The sequence below is a fragment of the Anopheles arabiensis genome, chromosome 2 (genome assembly GCF_016920715.1).
Source record: "Anopheles arabiensis isolate DONGOLA chromosome 2, AaraD3, whole genome shotgun sequence".
In the NCBI taxonomy this organism is placed as follows: Eukaryota; Metazoa; Arthropoda; class Insecta; order Diptera; family Culicidae; genus Anopheles; species Anopheles arabiensis.
Genome location: NC_053517.1, coordinates 83,967,108 through 83,989,834, shown reverse-complemented (window position 1 = coordinate 83,989,834; position 22,727 = coordinate 83,967,108). Strand labels below are relative to the sequence as shown.

The 22,727-nt window shown below is 41.6% G+C and overlaps 1 protein-coding gene across 1 annotated transcript; it reads right to left on the bottom strand.

Annotated features, from left to right (window-relative positions):
• Positions 1-430: 430 nt before the first annotated feature.
• On the bottom strand, positions 431-18,186 carry LOC120895142 (U-scoloptoxin(19)-Sm1a). The gene is made up of 4 exons (XM_040298219.1): positions 18,168-18,186; positions 17,213-17,421; positions 918-1,067; positions 431-819 (listed from the first exon to the last, which is right to left on the bottom strand). Exons 2-4 carry the CDS (start codon positions 17,343-17,345, stop codon positions 692-694), a joined length of 411 nt encoding a protein of 136 aa, XP_040154153.1. The 5' UTR covers positions 17,346-17,421; positions 18,168-18,186; the 3' UTR covers positions 431-691.
• Between the last annotated feature and the right edge of the window lie 4,541 nt (positions 18,187-22,727).

Here is a 22,727-nt window from a genome sequence, read left to right as displayed (position 1 = left end):
ACTTTATGATATTTTAATATGTTTGCTCATCATCATGACTATGACCAATGAACTATGGTATTAGCAAGTTTCTTAGTTTTGATTGCAGTTATTAAATTCATACAGCCTATATACGCATTTAAAGCTGGTATCTTGAAAAAAATTAAAATAAGATTAAATCTCCATCTTAAAACAATAGAAAAATAGATAACAAAATGAAAAGGAGGCTTTTTCTGCAAAAAAATATTTTTGCTCAATTGCTGAATAAATTATGATGATTATATAAGAAATTAAATAAACGGCAAAAAACATTGTACAAATTGAGAAAAAAAATGTTTTTACCTACATCCTAAAGACTATAAAAAGAAACAAAGCAAAAACTTACCATAATATTGTGATTCCATTCAAATTTTATAACCAAACGCAAAAAAACAAGAAAGACTATTACCAATCGGTTGAAATTGTGCTTTACTTACGAATCGTTTATTTAAATAGCTTCTGATTGATATGATTTACTGCTAACAACGCTTGATGCTTGCTCTACGAGGTCAACGAGATACGATTTGGAAATGGTTCGTTATCTACCCGAAAACCCACCCGAGAAGAGAGGTGTACCATTTTTTATACTTCACTTTCTTTTCTCTTTGTTCTTTCGGGTGGTATCGAGTAAAAATACGAACCATTCTATGGTTTACAGCAAACAACAAAAGGCTTATACGACCAGCACGCAGCACTTGCTCCCATCGGTACAATCGGTGGACGGGCGCTGTAGCTCTTCGGCGCATCGCTCCATACAAGCGCCGCGGTACTCGTGGCAGGTGAGGTTGCTCGCGGGTTTTACTGAAACGGAAAGCAAAAATAAAACAATTAATACAATCGAACATCAACCAATTTTTGCAACGGCAATTGTTCGAGAACTAAAGCCACCGATTGCCTACCTTCGTAGCAGCAATCAACGCCCAGGTGGGTATTTTCCGGACACAGTCCACTGTTTGCTGGCCGCTGCTTGCACTCGCTCGTCTGCACGCACATCCCACCCAGCATTGCGCACGGTCGCTCCATTTTGTACAGCTTTACCCCTAGATAAGCTGTGGAAATGAAACGATCAAAAAAATGGAAAAAAAGGAAACAATCTGTCATGGTATTTTCAACATAAAATTGATTTTCTATTTCTAACCGTGTGCATACAAATAGATGATAGTGTGAGTTTTTTTTTTCTTTCTAAAATTGAGTTTAAGGCGTAACAAAAAAACACGAGCTTTTTAATAAACTCTCGTTCTCGCTCCTCTCAATCAAATATGTATCATACGTTTAAACCCAAATCCTTACAATTCGCGGCAAAACACGTTCGAGCGACATAAATAGTCGAAAACCCACTCGTTTCCCTAAATCGTTCGTAGGCCACATTTCCGTGACACAAGTTTCTGCTCAAAAGAATAAACATGGCCCAAAACGTCCACCCATCAGCAGTCACACACTTGGTGACGACATGCGAACATGTGTACGCTGGTTCCCTATCAAATGCAATCCGTGCTGCAAATGGCACCGGTGTCGGTGATAGATTTCTCCGACCAGCATTGGTTTTGACAGTTTCGCAGTCGTACGTCGTAGATTAGATAAATTAGAGCCTAGCAGTGCAGGGCAGGTGGGTGTGTGTGTGTCTAAAGGCCAGGACCGTCAACCGTCCATTGTTGCTGCCACCACTACCCTTCTCACCCCGCTATACCCTTTCGACACGCATCCTTGGCTGGTGCTAATTGAACCGCATCTAATTCACTCCGCCTCGCTCCAATAACGTTCGACTCGATGCACAGTGAACAACCAGAACCATGTGTGTGTGTGTATGTGTGTGTATCTTTATCTTCCTCTCTTTCACTCTTTCTGTACGCTGGGCAACCATGCGTCTCCATCGAATGCTCACAAACGGTTCAATCACCGGACACGCTTCAGTACCAAATGGTTCTGTTCCCTTTTCACTGCTTCTAATACAAAAACGGAAAGGGGAGCAAGCAAAAGAAGCACACCAAAATGGGTCTGCACTCTGGTTGTAATTGCATCTGCAGTGCGGCCCATACTAGCTTTCGAATGGGAAAGGGTGGTAAAGTGGTCACCGAAACACCTGGCATGTAAGTGCAGCATTTTTGGCTGCGACGCTCATTAGTGTGCAACGCCAACGGGCAAGCCCGGCAAATGTAACGCAAAAGCTAACGATAAATGAGGGTATATGTGGGTGAGTGTTTGTGTCCCGTAAATGTAACGACTCGGCGGTGAAAGACGCGTACATCAGAGGGAGAAGAAAAAAAATACGGCACAGGTAGCACCAACTGGAACAAAAGGAAGGGCAACCCGAACCATAACACCATTCACTTTCGGTTCTAGCCATTGCAAAAATGGGTGCTTTTGAAGGTGGTTACACACGATCATACACACACACACACACATGCTGATGCGGTGGGAAAGAATGTATTTCAAAGTTACAGCGCCAACGAGCGCTAACGAACTGGAAACGGTAAATAGAAAGAACAGTGTACCACCGGTGTAGCAGTGGCAGTAACAGAGAAGGTGGTGATGGCATGGTGAAGGCGAGGGCTTGTGAATTGTGAAAACCCATCGGAACGACACATTGTGCTGTCGGAGGAATGGGCTTTTCAATGGGCGTTGTAGGTGGAATGAAACGATGTGGAATGGCATTTTCTACATGTGACTTTGGCAACGCATGTTAACGAGGCTTTAAAGTAGTTCTCTACGGCAATGGTTTTTTTGCCAATCATGAAGGGCTTTTGGATGATTGAAATTTTATCTTTTAATGACAAATTAGTTGCGGTTTAAATTCGTAGGTTGTCAGTGTTCAGCTACAGTAACTAATACATTGTATGGGAAGTATAATTCTGGTGGTGTGAGCAGAGCTTGAAAGATCCTTTGTAATATTGTAAAACCATTCTCATCAAATTGAAAACTGTTTTAAAGGTGCACTAGTTTAAATCTCAGTCTTAGGATCAATCTATTCGACTTGGTGTCTATGTAAGCTATTAAATTTGTGACAATTAAAAACAATCGCAAGAAGGAGAGAAAATTAAACAGCAGAGGTTTATAAAAAAAGAGTTTTTTAATTAGGTAAGATTACGATAAAAAACATATTGCAACTATTGATAAAAACTTTACCAATTTTCAGGATAAATTTGTAAAGATTATGTAACAATTTCATCAGTTTTGCTCACGAATTGATACACTATGTAGTCATACATAAATCATTTGAAGCTAATCTAATGCTTAGAGGTCTCTTGTTCATTGTAATATCGCTCAGGGTACTCAATCAATTTAAAAGAATTAAACTCCTAATCTATTAATCATAATTATTTCTATAAAGCTTCTTTTAAGAAATCCGACATTCCTCACTCCGTTCATGCGGTCGCATATCAAAAGAACACACATAGTTTTAAAAATGTGCATTGCACTTCAATCTCAAAATTATACATTTTTTTGTATTATTAAAATGGTGACTTATAAACTCTATCTCTCTCTTTCTCTCAAAAAATAGAAAACGACAAAATTTTCACCCATTAAGCCAGCGACCAATTATTGTATATTGTATTTTTCATGCCTCATTTACAATTGTATCCACTTCGTTGGATTTATTTAATTATCATTTAGCCCTAAACAATTTTGATTTTCGTTCTGGTGCATGCAGCGAGCAGTTCAAATCTGTTTCAAATATTTAAAAATACCAACATACTAAAATGTTGTTCTTTCATCATTTATCATATCAGCTACCATAACGATTATCATATCAGATACAGTGAAACAGTAAAAGGAAATAAAAATAAGTGTACATAATAAAGAAAATAATACGATACGGATTTCATACGACTAAAAAGATGCATCATTTGAAGCACAACTTACAAATAATGTCATTTTAAATAATTTCATAAATAATTTAAAATAAAAGTAATAAAATATTATAAGTTTCATCAAACTTCTACAGAATTAAATTACTCCTCCAACCCAAATTCAAGCGAGACAATAAAATTCCAAATCTATTTTTCGTTCGGATTCCTTAGACAGTTGACAGAAATAGAACTCAATCATATTTATATTGAATTTCGATTTTCTCTCGTACATTCGGACTCACACCACATTGATACATTTTTTCCCACTTTTTCCATCTTCCGTTCCGCTCCACTCGTTTGGCGGCTTTTATTCAAACCTGAGAAACAACATTCGTTCTACATTCCAATGTCCGGCTCGTCCCCGGGTCCGCACCCGCTAAACGGTCAAAAACATCATGCTGGCCGTAAAAAAGCAATTTTATCTGTTTGTTCCCGGGTTTATTTTCTCTCTCTCTTTCTCTCTCCCTCTCTCTCCCTTCTGCAGAAGTCTTGCAGATCGAAAACCTTTCGTCGAAAAATTTCGACCCAAACCGAAAAACGAATTTTTCCACTCCCATCCCACCACCGTTTCGGCACATTCGAAATGAATTCGGTGCGCGGTTCGCAACGACCGGTTCGGGCCAGAGAGTGTGTGTTAAATTTCCGCACGTATACCAGTTCTATCACAACCGGAAACAACTCATCCCAGCGTTGTGCACACACACACACTCAGACACACACACTCTCAGGCACATATTCTCCAAGGGACATGCTGCGCTCCCCACTCACCGAGGAAAGGGAAAAGTTATTCCACGAATGGGGAAAAGAACAGCATGCAATGGAAAGAGTAAACTTTTGCCCTGCTGTCTTTTGCGCTTACGCGTTTACCTGCTTCCTAAAGCGGAGCGGAAAATCGGTAACAGCTGGTAGCCAACGAAAACTGGTCATATCCGTAATCACGGGAACCGGTAGCCGTGGAAGGGGAATCAACCATGGGAGACGCTCAAACACACACAACCTGTCCAAGTCACACGGAGACTCGCCCGGAACCGGAAGCCTTCCGATGGGCTTCAAACACACAAACGCACACATACACACACACACTGCTTGAAAGTAACGCTTTTGCCAGGGACACGTTCACAGCCCACGACGGTGAAAGCAGCGGAAGAAATCACACGTTAGCGACTATTTCCGGCGCTCCCGCCAAGAGGCAAGCAAAGGGTAAGCGAATCCACCTCGCTCGGTGCTTTTTTGCTCCGCAATCACATTCGACCGATGGGCGATGGCTATGATGATGGCGCTGACGATGGTGGTGATGATAGCGCACACAGGTGCGCTTCCGCCGGCCGCTCGCCCAAGGGCCAGCCAGCAACCGGAAGATGGTCGAGCTGCCGCTCGAGGGCGATTAGGACCGATTGGATGTTTCCACCGTGCCGCAGTTGCCGGAGCATCCTACACGGCAAGCAGCGTTATCATGCAAACGTGCCGTACGTCCGCGCAAGTGCCATTAACATTAATAACATCATAATAAAAATAATTCACCCCCGCTCGCTTTGATAACAATTTTCATCCATTTTCATTTGCCAGCCAGCCAGCTCGCCGTCAACATCAATAGGTGAAATATTTACCATATAGATCGTGGGCTTCACCGAGCGGTCGGTGCGGATAGTCGTTTGATTAGCTCGGACGTGAAGCGAGATCGTTTGCGAAGGGAGCGAAGCAGTGCACACACACACATACCCACACACTCATATTTTACGGTAATTCTTGCTTCGCAGATACGGCATGGTAATCGCGGATAAAGCCCCGGATGGTACCGCGCAGCACACGCGCAAATCCTTTGATTGCGCACCGCATGCACGTGTGATGTACGCGATGTTATGCGCTTTTGGACATGATGTGCTATTAAATGGCTGCTCCTGCTTTGTGTAACGGGCAATACTGGGGAAAAGGGAGCTAAAGGATGAGCTTTTCCCGTTGCTATTGAACGCCGTAAAAAAGTATAAAAAGCTCTTTAGCTAATACAACAGCCTCCATTCAAATTCACTTTATTATGCTGTTTGAGTTAAGGCTCGACTAATAGTACTTCAATGGGCGAATGGTGCAATGGTAGGATATATTTTTTCTAATTTTAAAACATTAGCATCTGGTTGTATCATAAGATTAGACGGACTTTAACTAGGGTGTATAATTAATGAACAGTTTTCAGCACTAATTCTCGGATAAAATGGACTATTAGCCGAGGTGTTAGCCGACGTACTAATAAAGTAATCATAACTTAGACAATGTGTTAAAATGTGTAGAAAATTTAATGAAGTTCCATTATAAAGCCCCATCAATAGTCTTTCTTAGATTTAAGCCTAAACATGTGTAACAGCACACTATAAATATATTGTGCAATCTGTTGTTGCTTTGAACGTTCAGGTTTATGAATGAAGATCAGATTGAAATTATAATTCCAATTAGATCAGACTCCATCTAAGGAAGTAATACATCAATGAATCCAAACAGAATACCTTCTAATATTCCAGCTTCAAACAGGCTTATATTCAAAGGAAACATATAATTGTTTGGAAACACGTCATCGACACTTTGAAATAAATTTTCTCTTTAATAATATGTTGCCGAGTGAACCGAACTTTCACATAGTTAACTATTGCGAAATTGTTTAAAAATACAATACTTGCTATCATTTGATGTATCTGGAGCACCTAATTTATGTTTATTGAGATCAAGGAATTAAATCGTTTGTGTTACACAACACATCATATCTAAGATAATACAAATGTGATCCCATTCTCTATGATAGGGTTATTAATTCATTTTTGTTTTTAAATTACTTCTCCATAAAAAAATATGAAAAACTAATACTTATCACATTTTTAATGATTTTTATGGGAAAAATCACCTTACATCTCAAGCTGTTAAATAACCTCAAAATAATATAATTTCATAACTAATTTGATTGACTCTTTCTGCACGTACTCCTGAAGCTCCTGAGCAAAGAAAAAGTAAAAAATAAACAGTTATTAACACACATACACACAAATGTGATGTGAACGAGAAAGCCTTTGCAAATATTTACCCACCATATTAATTGATTATTGACGCAGTCAAGCTCAACATATTAATCCCTTCACTAGCTTTGATCTGTCCTGATTCATCAATGTACATGGTACTTTGGAGCAGCAAAAAAGAAAAAAAAGAGGAACCCCCATAATTCAGTTCCACCATTTTCACACGGATCCAACCAGCGAACGCAAAGGCAAACTCACATCACCCGTCACCCATCGGTACACGATATGAATGATGCACAGCGGTTTATACCATCATTAACATCCTGTCGAACGCAGATCAATATTGACACACATATTCCACTCCCGTTCGATTTTCAATGGGATCCGTCAACGCAACAACAGACACACGCTAAACCTGCTAAAGCGACGAAAGGAGAGAAAGAGAGAAAGAGGACGAAAAAAAAATCCTCCGACAGCGGCAGCAAGAACACTAAAGCGCAGGAAGCTATCAATACGGCTCGCTCGGCGATAAATATCCCATCAAACTTCCGCTGCGTCCGCTGGTCGTAATTTATTATTAAACAAAGCAATCCACGGCTGTAATGACACGGCAATAACGCAGCCCGGGAAGGGTGGATCAATGAGTGAAGGTACAGACAAACCAGGGAAAAGGGAAGATAGAGACCCCACAAAAAAAGCCAAATTCATTAACCCACAGTAAACAGTCCCGAGTTTTGATGGCCTGCCGAGAGACCTTCCGAGACCTTGCTGGTGTCAAAAGGGGAAAGCCAACAAAAGCCACCCTACGCTATGATAAATAGATATTCAATCAAACCACCGCCCCACCACAAGCAACCATTAGTCATTCACACTCTTCTGGTCCATCTTCTGCGGCGTAGGGTTTGGGGTATCGGTTCCCTTCAACCTTCTAAGCCTTGCTGCATTGTGCCGGCATGAGCATGACTTCTTGTGCTGCGTCAGTCGATAAACGTTACACGCTCGTAATTACGTTTGCTGTCGGGCCCGATTTGTGCTCCAGAACTGCATGCAAACCAGTCTCATCAGTGTCGTTCGGGTGGGGCTTTGAAGCTATGGTGCTCAATGTATGATAATTGGATATTAATGGTTCTGTTTTGTAGTGAGCAATTGCTCCCTCGGGGAGAAGGCATGTTTGTGTGATCGAAGGATGGCCAATGAGGTTGAAATTATAGGGTAACTCTTATTTGTCGTAGGAATTAATGGAGCTACGCACAAAATGTTTAAATTTTTGCAAGCTTTATTTATTTATTTTTATTTGTAAGCTGAATAACATAATCATTTTTCTGCAATCCTTACAATAAACTCCAATCTGAGCACAATACAAAAGGAACTCTGCACAGACAAAGAAGAAACGCAATAATCACCTATTCTCCAAACGACAAACGAAACTCTTTCACTCAACGGTCCAATCAGGGTGAATTGTTTTCAAAACATTCCATTTTTCCCAACCCCATTCCTGACATTACCATTTCTATGCTGCTTGTCCAGTTGACCGGTACTTTTGCAGCTTGTTTGTGTGCATAGCTGGTCAAGCTGAAACGTATTTAACCCGAACGATTTTCACCTCGTGGAAAGAGGAGAATTTCAGTGCAAAAAAATAAAAACCTATTTGCCCTCACCATTGAACTTGAGCTAACAACGTGCATAAAGAGGAAACCCGAGTTTTGCCTTTTCTCCCGCAGAGCGGGAGGCATAATGGCAGTGCAAATGAGCGTGCAACGGTTGAAATTTTATTTAACCAAGAAAAAACCATCGCTGCTTTCAGCCCGCTTTTCAAAACGAACGTTGAGTTTGAGTCGATGCTGAACAAAAGGAGTAGCCCGATGTGCCCCAGACTCGGTGGTTGCATTTCAAACGCATATTAAAAGTCGCTTCCGCTGATTTGCGGTTCAACGTTTGTACGTGAGCGTAATTGCAGGTGATTAAAGGGTACATTCATCGGGGCACTAAGCAAAAGGGAAGAGGGAAGTTTTTACTGGCTGCTCGCTGATCCCGCGCAGGGAACTGGGTTAGGCTTTTGGGAGGTGTTGAAAAGTTGCATTATGCATTTTATGGTTTATGACGTTTATGGCACTTTGGATCGTTGTTTGTGACAGGAAGTATTTGCTGCTGCTTTTGAAATCGTGTTAACAGCGCCACATAATGGACATGCAAGTATTATTTGGATGTATCTACGATATCAGAGCTCCAGTTCGTGTTCAAGTAAATTCACTTGTTCATTGTTGTTGTGTTAGCTTGTCATTTATTTCCTCCGCTTTATCTTTCCGATAGTAATTGGGCCTATGATAAGCATCATTTTGGTAGTTAGAGAAACTTGTATTAATTTGCACAATTTAAATGAAATATAAACTATTCAAAATATTGTCCAAAACAATTTTTAATTTTCACAAACATTATTTAATTAATTATTTCTAAATGCTAAGTCAAGGGAAAAAGAAAAACAATATAACTTCTTTTTTTTCAAAAATATGTTGTTTTTTTATATGTAATATCATTCAAACAAGAACTACAACAAAATCAGACAAATTAATCAGTACCGTGGCCATTTAAATAACCTTAATTGTCAAAAATTATTGTGTTCAAGTATTTTATAATATTCTTTACCTCCGTATTTCACACAACTAGCACACTTTAACATCACAACTATCATTAAGAAATTGGAATTAAGGAATTGGAATTAAGGAATTGGTCAATTTATTTTTCGGTTCTCATATTTTTTTATTGCTTCCCATGTAATTTTGGGGTGTTCCCACGATTTATTGGTCAGCTCCCAGAAGTTTTTGGTTCAATTGTATTGATATGCAATCGGACGATACCAATAAATTATGGGAACAGACCACAAATCTATGACAATCGTGAGAAGAGCTCAAAAAAGTATAAGAACCTACCAATAAATCGTGGGAAACCTTGTAACATAAGTAATTCTTGTAAAATTGTCTATGATTTCGATTCACTTTTTTAAAATAATTTTCTTCTTTGAAGGATATTTTTTCATCCTAACCTCCACTTATTATATTGAAAATCTCTTTTTCTTCTCCTACTTGGTATATCGTCCTACGTGCACATGCAGGTCCATGTACAAGATTTCGAGACTTATTCCGTACCACGTAGTCGGATATTCAGTCCTTGCTACGGGAGGACGGTCCTTATGAGGAATACAATTACAATTGAGTCATACGAGATCACGACTGTACCACGGGAATGCCTCAGATTATGAATTTAATAACCGCATAACTTCATAAACCACGTTCCCGATTAAATTGAACATCAATCTCAACATACTTAGGACTAATCCGTGGACATTATAAGATAAAGAAGTTACCGGAACAATGAATAACTGGTAAATATTATGACAACGCCACGCAGAAATGATTGAACAATAAACATAAACCATAAGCCGACAACCTGAATGTCCTTAACATTGATGAGTGACTGACTTAAAGACTCCAGACAAATCCATAACCAATCCCACAATGTTACAACCTCACGCGAGCCTCCTGTCATCAGCAACAATCAATCAGTGCAACTGTCACCCGATCACTATAAAACTGACGTATATTGCTCCTCCTTGCACGTCTACTTCCACAAAGCAGCGCTTAAAGAACCTTAAATGTCACCTTTTATTCGGCGTTGATTTTGATGAACAGCTATATTTTGCTGCCCTCCCTCTTGACATCCGATACTCCGTTGGCAGCGTGGATTGAATGAAATTAAACCAAATAAATCATAGGGTAAATAAACTACACGTGCCACCAATCCGACGACCACCAATCCGCAGAACGACGACTCTATTGAAGCCCCTGAACTATGTTGCGGGCCCAAACCACACCGCCTAATGTTTACCAAAAGCCTCACCGACCTTCACCCGCTCAAACAAAACGGGAGAAAACCTCCCCCTAACCCCCAGAACCACACAGTTGGCTAGGTCGGTGAAAACGGAACGGAACTTGCACGCTTTTGTCACTAAATCGATCACACTGGAATGGCGTGAATGAGTCGCCGCTCAAAATAAACACGATATTATAATCAATCATCATCGAATGCGCTAGTGTCCTGCCAGTCGTGTCCTGCTGGCCTGGCAGGAGGCCGGATACATCCGGATACGCACAGCCACGCCTCCCAATATATGCCATCCACGTGCCGCGTTCCGTATCACTCACTTCCGGCAACGGGACCGAATCCACCAGGACCGAACGATTCAGCGGCTACTGAAGCTTACTGCTAATGGGATGGGCGGTCTTATCGGTGACCGAGTGCGCCTCTAGTTCGGTAGTTGCGTGAAAGCCCTTTGGCAGATAATCCTCGCGTTATGGTTAAGCTGAAGTCGCTTTCCGACCGAAATCCAATCGTTCGATAAACGTACACTGGTGGGGCTGTCCCCATTTTTTTGTTTCGTACACTTTATTCATTGCGATCAATCAATGCTCGTTAGCAGTTGGCAGTTAGACAGTGCGTCTAAAGCTACTACCGTTACGTGCGTTGAATTTCGTGCTACCGTTTCGCAACATCTTCCACTGCTAAGAAGAATGTTTTTGCGTATTTCTGTTTTGCAAGTAAGTCTCGTTTGCTCTAAAGTACGCGAAAGTTTTTCCCCTCAATAATAGTTTGGTGCACTGTGCTGTATTCATTTACAAATCGACAACTTCAAATTGCTTCCAACTTGCCATTACTTCCAATAGCGAGGCACACTTTTGACATCCGCAAAACAACTTCTTTACGACCCTCGGTTGGGACGCGCTCGATGCCCAATAATATCCGCATTCGCAATAAAAGCCGTCCAGAAATCGTTACATTCCTTCGGAAAAGTTTATTCTCTAGGAAGAAATGGAGAGCGAAGAAAAAAGTAAAAACTCACTCGGGGGGATTGGAGGATCGAAGGAGATGTGTACCACCCCACCTCATCCCAACCTTTCATTCGCTTGATTTTCGAAGCACATTGCAACGATTTCGCTTGCCTCATCGATGCAGCCCGCTACATCACACCGTCGAATACTCACACTCATGCGCCCATCACGGGGCCGGCTTTGGCTGAATGATTTATGAGCCTTTTGCTACACGAAATGTTGCTGGCCTTTCGTAGTGGGAGCGCTTTTTTCTTCTTTGTGCAACTTACTTTTATTCGCTGCCTCATTCCTTAATGCCTGGATCTTTCACCTTCCCCAAGAGAGCGAAAAAGTCAACAAAATTCCCTTTGTTCTAGGATGCCTTCAGCAGCAGAAAAGCGGAGTGTACGAGGCATTTTTTTTTGCTGTTGCTCACGTGTTTACTTTTAGATGACACAAGCTGACGCGAAGCTTGTCTAGGATATTTATGAGCAAAAGTTTGGTTCATTTCGTCCAGCTTTGTGCAAGTTGCTGCCAGTACTGCTCCCGAGACGCCATACTCATGTCGAACAGCAGTGACGGTAAGAAAATTAGTGGAATAAAAAAACAAAACAGCACTTGTTAAAAAGTTTCAGTTTCATGAGCTGAATACTGTTAAGCAGCGCAACAACAACAAAAACAAAAATCCTGATCACATCAGCTATTAATGTTTAAGGCTTATGTCAATCAAACGACGAGAGTTGTTTGGTTTTTTTTAATATCGGGAAAACATAAGATGGGTCTTTCTGAGCAAATTGGTTTTTTAATTAAACCGATTTAGCATAAGCCGTGCCGCCAATACACATTTTACCAAGGATTTTTCAGAGAAAAGTAATTAATATAATTTACAAATCGAATAATCGGTTGGAACAGAAATACGACAGGTCAAAATATTCTTGCGCGGTAATTAGGCTTTAGGCAAAACAATTACGCTACATCTTTACATACAAAGGCTCAGCTCAGCTTACTGCATTCTAGATCGATAATATTTAGATTTTTTCATGGTATCACAGTCATAACTACCAACAAACCTTGGTAATGATAACTGAGTAAACTTATCAATTTTGTTATGTAAATGTACTGGAAAAACGCAGCCAGAGATTTTTGAACGTTTTGAATTTTTTTTTAATGTTCCAGGCAGTCCCACAGTCCAGGCAGTAAATGTTCGTTCATTACACACAGATAACAATGAAATCAATAACTAGAGCTTTTGAAAATGAATTAATAAATTTGATAATTAAGCTTTCTTTCCCTTTAATTTTCAATTTCTAAGGCTCATATTAAGCATTATTAAATCATTAATGAATTGTGAATAAACACGTTCAGAGAATATCACAAAACTTCAATAATGGTAATTGCAAAAACCATAACTTATTTTGCTTGCTTGCTGGTTAACTTTTGTAGCCATGCACTTTCTTTACCTTTTTCAAAAAATGAAGTGGTTTTAAAAATAATTTCCATACATTAATTTGTATAAAATTCAAGAACAAGCCCTCCCTAATCGATCTAGTCTATTAAGACAAGAAACTTCAATTAAAATTTTCAAATTGAAAAACCACAACCGATTCACTGTCAACCTATTTCCCACAAGTTATTAAGAATGTTTAACCAGAATACATTCCCCATCATTAAAAGCTTTATTAACATACGAGCCGATTAGCAAGTTCCCAAAAGAGGGGAAAAACAATCAAGTTTGTCATAATCATACATTAAGCAACGGTCGTGCTTTCTTTTCAAACTCTTCACCTTGCCAGAAGGAAAAGAGATCTGCTCTTCATCACGATCCCAGCATCTGGCCAATCTCGGTATCTTCAATCCGCCCAAACAGGAACATGTGCGTCAACTTCGTCATAAACGAAAAAAAATGATAGGCTCACCGTGTCATGGGAATTGAAAAACCAACTTTCAACGGCCTTACATCGGTCCCCGGCGCTTTCCTAGTTTCTTCAACAGTCCTTCGCCCTCACCTTAAGTCTGTCCACGCGAAACTTGCACCGAATCTTCCACTCGGCAGCACAAGTATGTCGCTGTAGCTCATTAAAATCCATCCCCAAAAATTCCTGCTGCATCATTACCTTTTAACCCACACACTGAGCACCCGGTACAAAGACTGTCGACGGAAAACTTTCCATTCGTTTGGGTCTCGTCATCAGCCTTGCCATCGCACTACCCCCGTGAAAACCAGCTGCCTTTAATGTATCATCCAACTGTCCCGCTCGAGACTCGGCACTTCTGCACAAGGAGCGGAAACTTTTGCTCAAACGATTTCCATGTTTCTGGTCCTGCAACAAATTGTCCTCGCGTGGATTCGTGCGTCCGTGGGCGCTCCGTTTTCACCGAGGCCAACTTTTACCTTTCAGCCAAACCCCTCCCTCTCTGTTTCTCCCTACCAAACAGGCACGGAAAAGGACACAATTTAACCAGAACCTGTGTCGCCTTGCCTGTTCTACCGAAAGTTGACTTTCCTTCGCCGAGCGCATTAGTTTCGCGCGAAAGTTATTCAAATTGCCACTGTTGCGGCGGATGAGAGACAGTGGCCATGTCGTTCCGATGCTGGAACTTTTCAAAACTGTTCCCTCCCCAGCAAACCCTTCCCCTTGGGCACTGGAACAAAGCACATTACGGGCGAGCGGGTAAAGAAATTGTTTCCACCGTCCAGAAACGGGCCAGATCCGATGTGCAGTTCGGCCAGAGAAATGTCGACCCGCCTTAATTGCCACGTATCAGTGCGACCTCTCCGATGGGGAGAAAACACCATCAACCCAATCGTGAAACGCTGTGTGCGTTGCTTTGTGGTGTGGTGTGCACTCTGCAATGAGCAACGCGAAGAATTTCCGCCGACAGGCGCATCGCGCTAGAAAAAATGTGTCAACGATGCCACAGTGCCTGCGGTTTAAGGATTATGATTGTGACAATTCCAATTCCAATGGCGAAGCTACAAGTTTTTGCTCGCCAAATCAGGCAACAAAAAACGGGAAATAAAGGCACAACATCTCTTGACGGTAGTTTTGAGGGCATGTTCTTCAATGCCTTTATGCTGTTTGGGGCTTTGTTGTGATGTTGCAAAATGTTTTGGAGAACCCAGCCCAGTTTGTGTATTTTTTCGCATGATTTTTTTGTGTGCCTTATCTTCAAACAAATGCTTGACCTTTCTGTCGCTCATAGTCTTCCCAGCAACTACATCCACACACAAACATACACAAAATGAATCCACCGCGAGCAATTAATGCAATTAATTTCCTTGTTGCTAGCCTGTCCCGAACGCAGGAAGCGCTCGGGATGCTGCAATCACCAGGCTAACTAACGGGACTAGTTCCGGAACCTAGCAGCCCAAAAACGCAACCGTCCGCTCTTTTCTCCGGAGGCAATTCCACCGCACGGAAAACTGCTCACCAATTGTCGGCCCTTTCCACCGGCAAAGACACGGCTGCCGTCCGGTTGCGGCAAGAAAAGCGAACCCATTTTTGCCATCGTGCCATTTTGCCACCGTTGGCCCTCCGGCAGTAAAGTTCTACGGGGAAAATTTCTACAAAATCGTTTCCGTTCCCTTGGCCAGTTTTGCAGTCCTCATCAGAATGACTTTTGCTTTCCCTGAACGGTTTGCCCCCGCCTCGTTGGAGCCTCCAGCGCTTCAAATTAAGCTTCATTTGCGCGCACCACACTCCTGTACACCTGTTTTCTCGTGCTGAGGCACAGAGAGCTTTGCATCTCCTGTGCTGCTGACGTTCGGAAGATTAGCACCGAAATTGGATGCTGCGGTCTTTGGCCGAACACTTTTGCCACTCTGCTTTGCCCTACGATGCTGTGCCTTACGATCCACCGGTGATTATTGAATATTGCAGGCAAATTTGCTGCCAAATTGATGCATTCCCTCCGGGCTTCGGGATAGCCGGTGCGATGCGGTCAGCATCGCGCATCGGCACGATGGCCCTTCTCCGGGGAGAGATTTCCAAGAAATCTTGTGACTGCCAACATCACAGCAAGAGCAAGAACGAGAGGGTGTAATTATGGTTTATTATGCCGCGCCGGTGTGTCGATTGTTGTACTGCCCGGGAGTAAGTGGGCTAGTTACAAAAGTTACGAACGACGAAAGCGTCTGCAAACGAGCTGAGAAGATGATTAACTTAATAGGATGGAATGAATGCTAAACCGTTTGGAAGTAACTTTAGCTTTCAGTTGCAGGATGTAAGATGTTTGAGTTGTGCTTGTTTAGTTTCGGTTTTACGATTGAAGGTGACCATTAAAGTGACGCTAAACTTTAGTTTACTTTTACGTTGTTTGGTGTAGCTAGTGATGGGTTGTAGACGGAAGTTAGAATTATAATACAAGAGAAGAATATGTTGAGATTTTTGTTTGTTTGTATCAAATGCGATCTGTTTTGATATTCCCTGAGCCTTTGAAATGAACTAGATAAAACAATGTTTGCTCTTTTTAGTTATCAAACAGACATTTCAAGTTAGCATTCATCGACCGGGAGTTATTTTACGTTTACAATAGGGTTATTAAGGGATTTCAAAATACCATATTCCTAGTAAAATCAAACTTGCATCTTAAAATTTCAATCCTCTAATGGAATTTTGATATTACATTCTTTGCTAGTAAACAAAGAATCGCTGGAGCTCCCATTTTCAAATTTTCAGGTCAATAATTTCAATCGCAATGTGTTTAACTTTGTTGCAAAAATATGAAAAAAATAATTGGGGTCAACGATGATTTTTAAACGTCGCTATCGATTTCTAATGGAACCAGATTCGAGTCTTTGATATCCAGAATTCCTCAAATCACTTGATCCTTTGATAGTTATAATAAAAAACATTTAACACATGTATAGCAGAATCGATAGGGTACCTCAAATCCAGATTAATGTTTAAATTTGCCAAAAAAATACACGTTGAGTCTTGCTTATGAATAGTGTAGTTGAATAATTTCCCAGAATCTTCTATAAACGAAAATTATGTCTATACTACACTAAGGTAGCATGGCTCTACTGATATACCACCCACAATGATGCACTTATTCTGTTTCATCCGAAAACACAATTCCGAACTCAAAAATCAACAACTCAACTCAACCTACAAAACTGCCGGTAACTCATTGCCAACCATTTCACAGCTCAGCACGGTACGGAGGCTTTTTTGGAACGAACCGTTCGCATACTTTATGACATTGCGCTTCACATGACCGCGGGCGATAATATCCACCGCCGTCCGGGGGTAGCCATCCTCACGCTCCAGCTCAAGGACACTCAAGATAATCGTCGCACCGTGTCCAAACGAACGCAACAAACCCCACACCGAGCAATGGGCAAGTGCAGTGTTCAACAAGCACGCCCGCACGTCCCATCAGCAGTTGTGTCCCCAAACAGCCCAACTTGCCGCCCCGTACGAGTGGGGAACACGCGTACGTAGGAAGAAATTAATAATCACGCACCACAGCACGGCAAACTTACATTCTTCCGGTTCCGCTGACGATGCGCCGGCCGTTTGTTCGTCCTGTACCGGTAGGGGCGGAATTTCGGCACTGTCCCCGATGCAGATGGCCAATGCCACGAACAGCAGCAGTGCGACGGCGTTGGAATTCATATTTTTCACTGATCGCTGGCGGGAAATATCTGTTTTTTTATAACTCTGTCTCACTCTTAAGCTTCTGGTGGCACTTCTGGAAGTGTAGTGTAGGGAAAATGGGGGAGAGATTGAAAAACTGGTGGACACTACCGAAAGCCGGGCCAACTATGCTAACAATGTTCAACGGCACGCGCGTGAGGTGGAGGGATCTGTCGCTCGATCTCGCATTTAGCACTTCACTTCGCAACTCGCGATACAAGGGTTCGATAATGTCACCAGCGCGTTCGGAGAGCACGCCGTTTGCTGTACTTTTCCGAAGAGGAAATAGGAAGAGAGAGAGAGAAAGAGCGAAGGATGGAGATGGATAGAGATGAAGGGAAGCAATGAAGCGCCTAGGTTTCGAATAATAGTAGTACAATCAAAAAGCTATGGCCGTACGCTCGTAGAGCGTACCGTACCAAATTCTGCCACGAGGCATGTGTTTTCCGTAGTTGTTATAACGATGCTCGTTCGGCTGCTTCACTACTCACAGAATGTACCGCAAGAAGATATGGCAAACGGGATACGCGAAAATGTTTGCACAAAGTTTTGCCTTCTACTATTATAAGGATGTTTCACGCTTTACCTAAAGGGGATTTCCCTTCTATATATTTTTGTCTCGCTTTTGTTGCGAGCTACAAATTATTACCACTAATAATCCATCTCTCTCTATCTCCTTCTATTTCCCCCCTATTTCCATTTATTTTTCCTTCTTTAAAAGTTAACTTTGGCACCACATCCACAACTCAAGAGGTTTTTTAGAGCACACAAAAACTCTCTTAGTGTTTATTTTTGACGCACTTCACTCCAACTGCAACAACTGCAGTACGTACAATATTTGTACACGGTTTTGTGTTGCACCGACAGGCCGCACCCGCAACCACCCGTTTGTTTGGGAGCGGGTGTGGGTTCAGGGCCAACCAGCCGTTAACCTACGCAGTCAGCGGCGCTACAACGCAGCCAGTTTCGATTCGAATTCGGTGATACAAACTCGCACGCGTACGCCCTTGGCGAAACAGACCGGTGACACACGCGGATTGAGGGTGTTTAAACGTTCAGCGAGACCGTTCAACGAGCGACTGACTGGTGGTGATGAGTAATCAATTGCTTTTATATAGACTTCAACCGGGTGCTTGATGCCCGGTCGGTGCCTTCAGCTTGGGCTTGGTTTGTTCATTTAACCATATTTAAGATTCAACACAACTTCCCTGCCACAACTTCGCTCCCGCTCTCCACAAGTTGAGTTAAATTGAATGACACCCTAAGCCCCCGCGATCCCCAACACTCACACACACACACTCATACATGCACAGTAAACCGTCGGCGGAACACTTCAAAAATGACCGATCTGTCTCGTGGCAGCCGCTAATAGATGCAGGCGGTTCAACAACACTAGCGCACACACTTTTCAAAACATTAGCATGATGTTTAGCTTCTTTTTTTCAATCGCTATCAACAGCGCAGTTCGCTTTCACTAGCAAACACAGTAATCTTGCTCTAGGACAAAGAGGGGCCAAAAGCTTTTTAAAAACAGTTTGTTTTTTAATGCAGTGAACGTAATGAATTTAATAAAATATAAAAAGCTATAAATGTTTAAGACCCTATTTCAAATGCTAAATGGACATCCAATCATCAATAACATCAATGCTGCAAAATGTCATGAGCTTCACGTGGCGATCACCACGGAAAACAACGAACATATCCGAGGTAACTCGATGTTCATTGTTAACACTCCATGAAAGTGCTTGTCAACATGACATGACATGTCATGACATGTCGAACAAGACGCGAGCTCACGTGCACAACTATGGTGATCAGCGGTGTGACTCAATCAGTTGGTGGATCAAGCACATGCTTGGTGACATTTGTTGTGGCACCCAATTCGAGGTCACTCACTTCGTCATGACATTTTCTGTCGGTGATAATCACGACATTTTTCGAACACACTTGGTGAGTGGTCTCAAGCAACAATAAAGGCATGCGCTCTCGCTTTGTCTGCTTTGATGGTCTATTGGGTAGAACCATATCTCCCGTGACTATAGTGATGGTCACCGACACAATATGTCACGACTAGCTAACTGACCAAAAATTGGTTGCACAAATAGGCACCAAGCATGTGATAGTCGCACCAACTGCTTGATCATCACCGTAGAGCACGTGACGCTGACATTACTTTGTTTCTATCGGAGTTTGTCATGATTATGTTAGTGACATTTTGCAGAACTGATCACAGTTTAAAAAAAAAGTCATGACAAAGTGACTGAGCAAGCGTTGGTTGCTAAAATGTCATCAAACATGTATTGGTCACACCAACTTTTTGAGCATCACCGCTGATTATCACAATAGTGTACACGAAGCTGACATGAGTTTTGTTTCAGTCAGAATTTTTAATGACATTTACAGTGACAGTTTGCCTCACCGAATAACGTATTACCAATACAAAACATGCAGTGGATTTAAATATATTAAAAAAAAAAAAAACAATTTAAAGCTCCCAGTTCCCTTCCAAACATATCCGTGGGTGTTACGTTACGTATGGCCTGAGATTCGATGCCATTGAATCTTTCATTTGATGTGCATTTCGATGATACTTGCTCATTTTACGTGCATTATATACGATGCACATATCAAATCTATATATGTATTTTTATTTTGATGGCTTTTATGGTAAATAAAACTTGGCATTCATTTTGTGTTTAAATTGTTATTACAATGCGACTTTAACTCTTAATATCAATTAATCGTAATAGACAGACCAATTCAAATAGTTCTGTAGAAATTGATCTGAACTTTGTCGTGTCTGAGGCTAATATCACATAAAAAAACTATCAATTTATTTCAAATTTTTCAAATTCAGGTAAAATATACCGTTTGATAAATTCCAATCAACATGTTTCCTTTAAGCCCCCATATCCCTTCGTAATGCAAAAAACACACACTAACACCGACGGCACACTATCTTTCTCCCATAATCTAACACCCGCCACACAACCCACTACCCCTTTTTGCACCCTCATCGAGAGTACATGGAGATGCGTCGGGCAAAAATTAAGCAGAGTGCAGAGGCAAACCAGTTAGTGAATAAAAAAGTAATAAGTTCAACGGGTTAGTGTGAGTGTTTTTTTCTGTGTTGTTTGCCCCACTACTTGCCAGTGGGTCAAACCGTGACGGCGGGGGTTTGGCTATAAAATGAAGTGCTGATGAGCATTTCGTCGCTACGTAGTGAAGTCATTAGTGTGATGGATGACCGAGACACACACTGACAAGGGGGTGCGTTTGGGTTGATATATTTTTTTTATTTATTTTTTTACTTTTTCTATTACTGCTGTACGAGTTGTGCTGCATCTGTGAAAGGTGCATCTCGATGGAAAACGGGTAAAAAAGAAGGGATAAACACAGCAAGAGAGAAAGAGAGAGAGTTGGTACGGTTCGTGCAACCACTACAAAACAGATCAAGTAATGGATAATTAAGCGGTTTGCTAGTTAGCGGGTCGTTAAATGCCCTCCAGTTTGGTTGCGTATTAAATTTTAAACACAAGCTGTGTCTATTGTAGGTTTAAAGGGCCAGATTTGTAATTTTGCTTTTGAGTTTTGTTTATAATCCCTTAAAGTAACAAAGGTTTAGTGCATCAGAAAGATAGACAAAATTAAACAGAAATTCATCTTCCTGGTATATTAAAGCAGTGTTGTTGTTTAAACTTGTATTCAATCGTTAAGAGAATGATTCACAAACCGAGTTGAAATTGCCACTGTGGCAATGAATGTCTACAAAATAAGTAAAAATAAAATAAAAACATTCACAAATTCAATCTAAATACATAACACTCAAACCTGAAACATAAACTTTACAATGTATTTTAATTCATATTGCGCACAATTCATTGCCCATATTGTACCCCTATTTCAACAATGGTTACAAAACATACATGCATCATCCGAGCAATGTAAAAACAACAGCTGCAACATTAAACGACACTTCCGTTTTGCGTTCGATTCCAAGCAGTTCCATTAGTTGTTCCCCGGAAACGAGGCACTCCCTTTGCAGTGGAAAACTCCGTTCGCAGTGCACTCGCTCCCAATTCCCTGCGGGAAATGAGACTTTGTCACACTTGGCCGGTTTGGTGCCCCGTAGCGCCCCGCAAATGTGACTAAAAGCCCCATCAACCGAACAGTAATCGCGTGTAAATAAATAATGTTGCATACATAAATGGAATGGTCCAGTTTCAGGATTTAATAAAGCGCATTCTCGCACCCCCCAAACTGCCTGCTTTCTGCTAGTGTAAATGCAATGGATTTTTACACATTATCCGACTAGCCAGTCTACGCACGCTCTTACTTTGGCTCGCTAATTCTCACGCTAATAAATAAGAGCTTTCAATAAAGCACAGGCACCAAAGTGACACTACCACCCGAGAGGGTTATGCTTTCTAGTCAGTGGTGAGTTTAATTATTTGTTCGCTTGTTGATTTTATTACTTTCTGGCAGTTGTGTTTAAGCTGGGAGGTACGCCACATAATTCAAGTGGCATTAGAAACAAACATTCAACCCCCTCTCACCATCATTGCGATGTCGTTGCAGTGTGTACATGGCACATAATGCATAACTCGAGAGGGGTTAGAATTAAATCCAGTTTAGATGTTATTAAATTCTCAAGCACATTAACCCGGCCAGTGCAACATGCAACACATATGTATTGCACTTTTTCCTACAACAGCAGCAACCATCCACGCCCGCGGTGTCAATTGTTTGCAATCGTTAGCGCATTATTTAATTGCTGCGAATGAGTGTCACTTCCCTTCCCTTTTCGAGAGAGGAAAGGAGTGTAATCGCGAGCATAAATAAATTATTTCAAACGATTCCCGCGGATTACGTGAGCGGGCAGCGCGAAAAAGGGGCTTCAATTTGCATAAGCATAATTTGTTGGTGTTGCTGCACCCACAGTGGTCGTCCCTGTCGCGCTTCGTGCCGTCGGTGTTTGTCGTTGTGTCTCAACAAAAAAGACACAGAAATAGTGCTCATTAAAGCATGCTCCCTCTCGTTTTGTTTCGTTTCGTTGGTCGCTGGCACTTGTGGTGGGATGTGATATGTTCAAACCATTACTTTAGTGTTGCCGTGGTGCAGCCGTTTGAACATTTGTGTGGCCAGCTAATGTATGGGTAAATGTATGTTTGCTTCTTGCAGCATTCGTATCTGGAGGCGGTAGAATGGGGGTAAAAAAAAACGGGGAACTTCAACTAAAGTAGCAGCAACAAAGTTGTGTGCTGTTTTGTTTTTTCTTCACGTTTCCGACGTTATTTGCAGTCTTCTGTCGCAGTTGCTGCATTGCACTTTCCGCAAGGACGTTCCGAATTACTACGGACG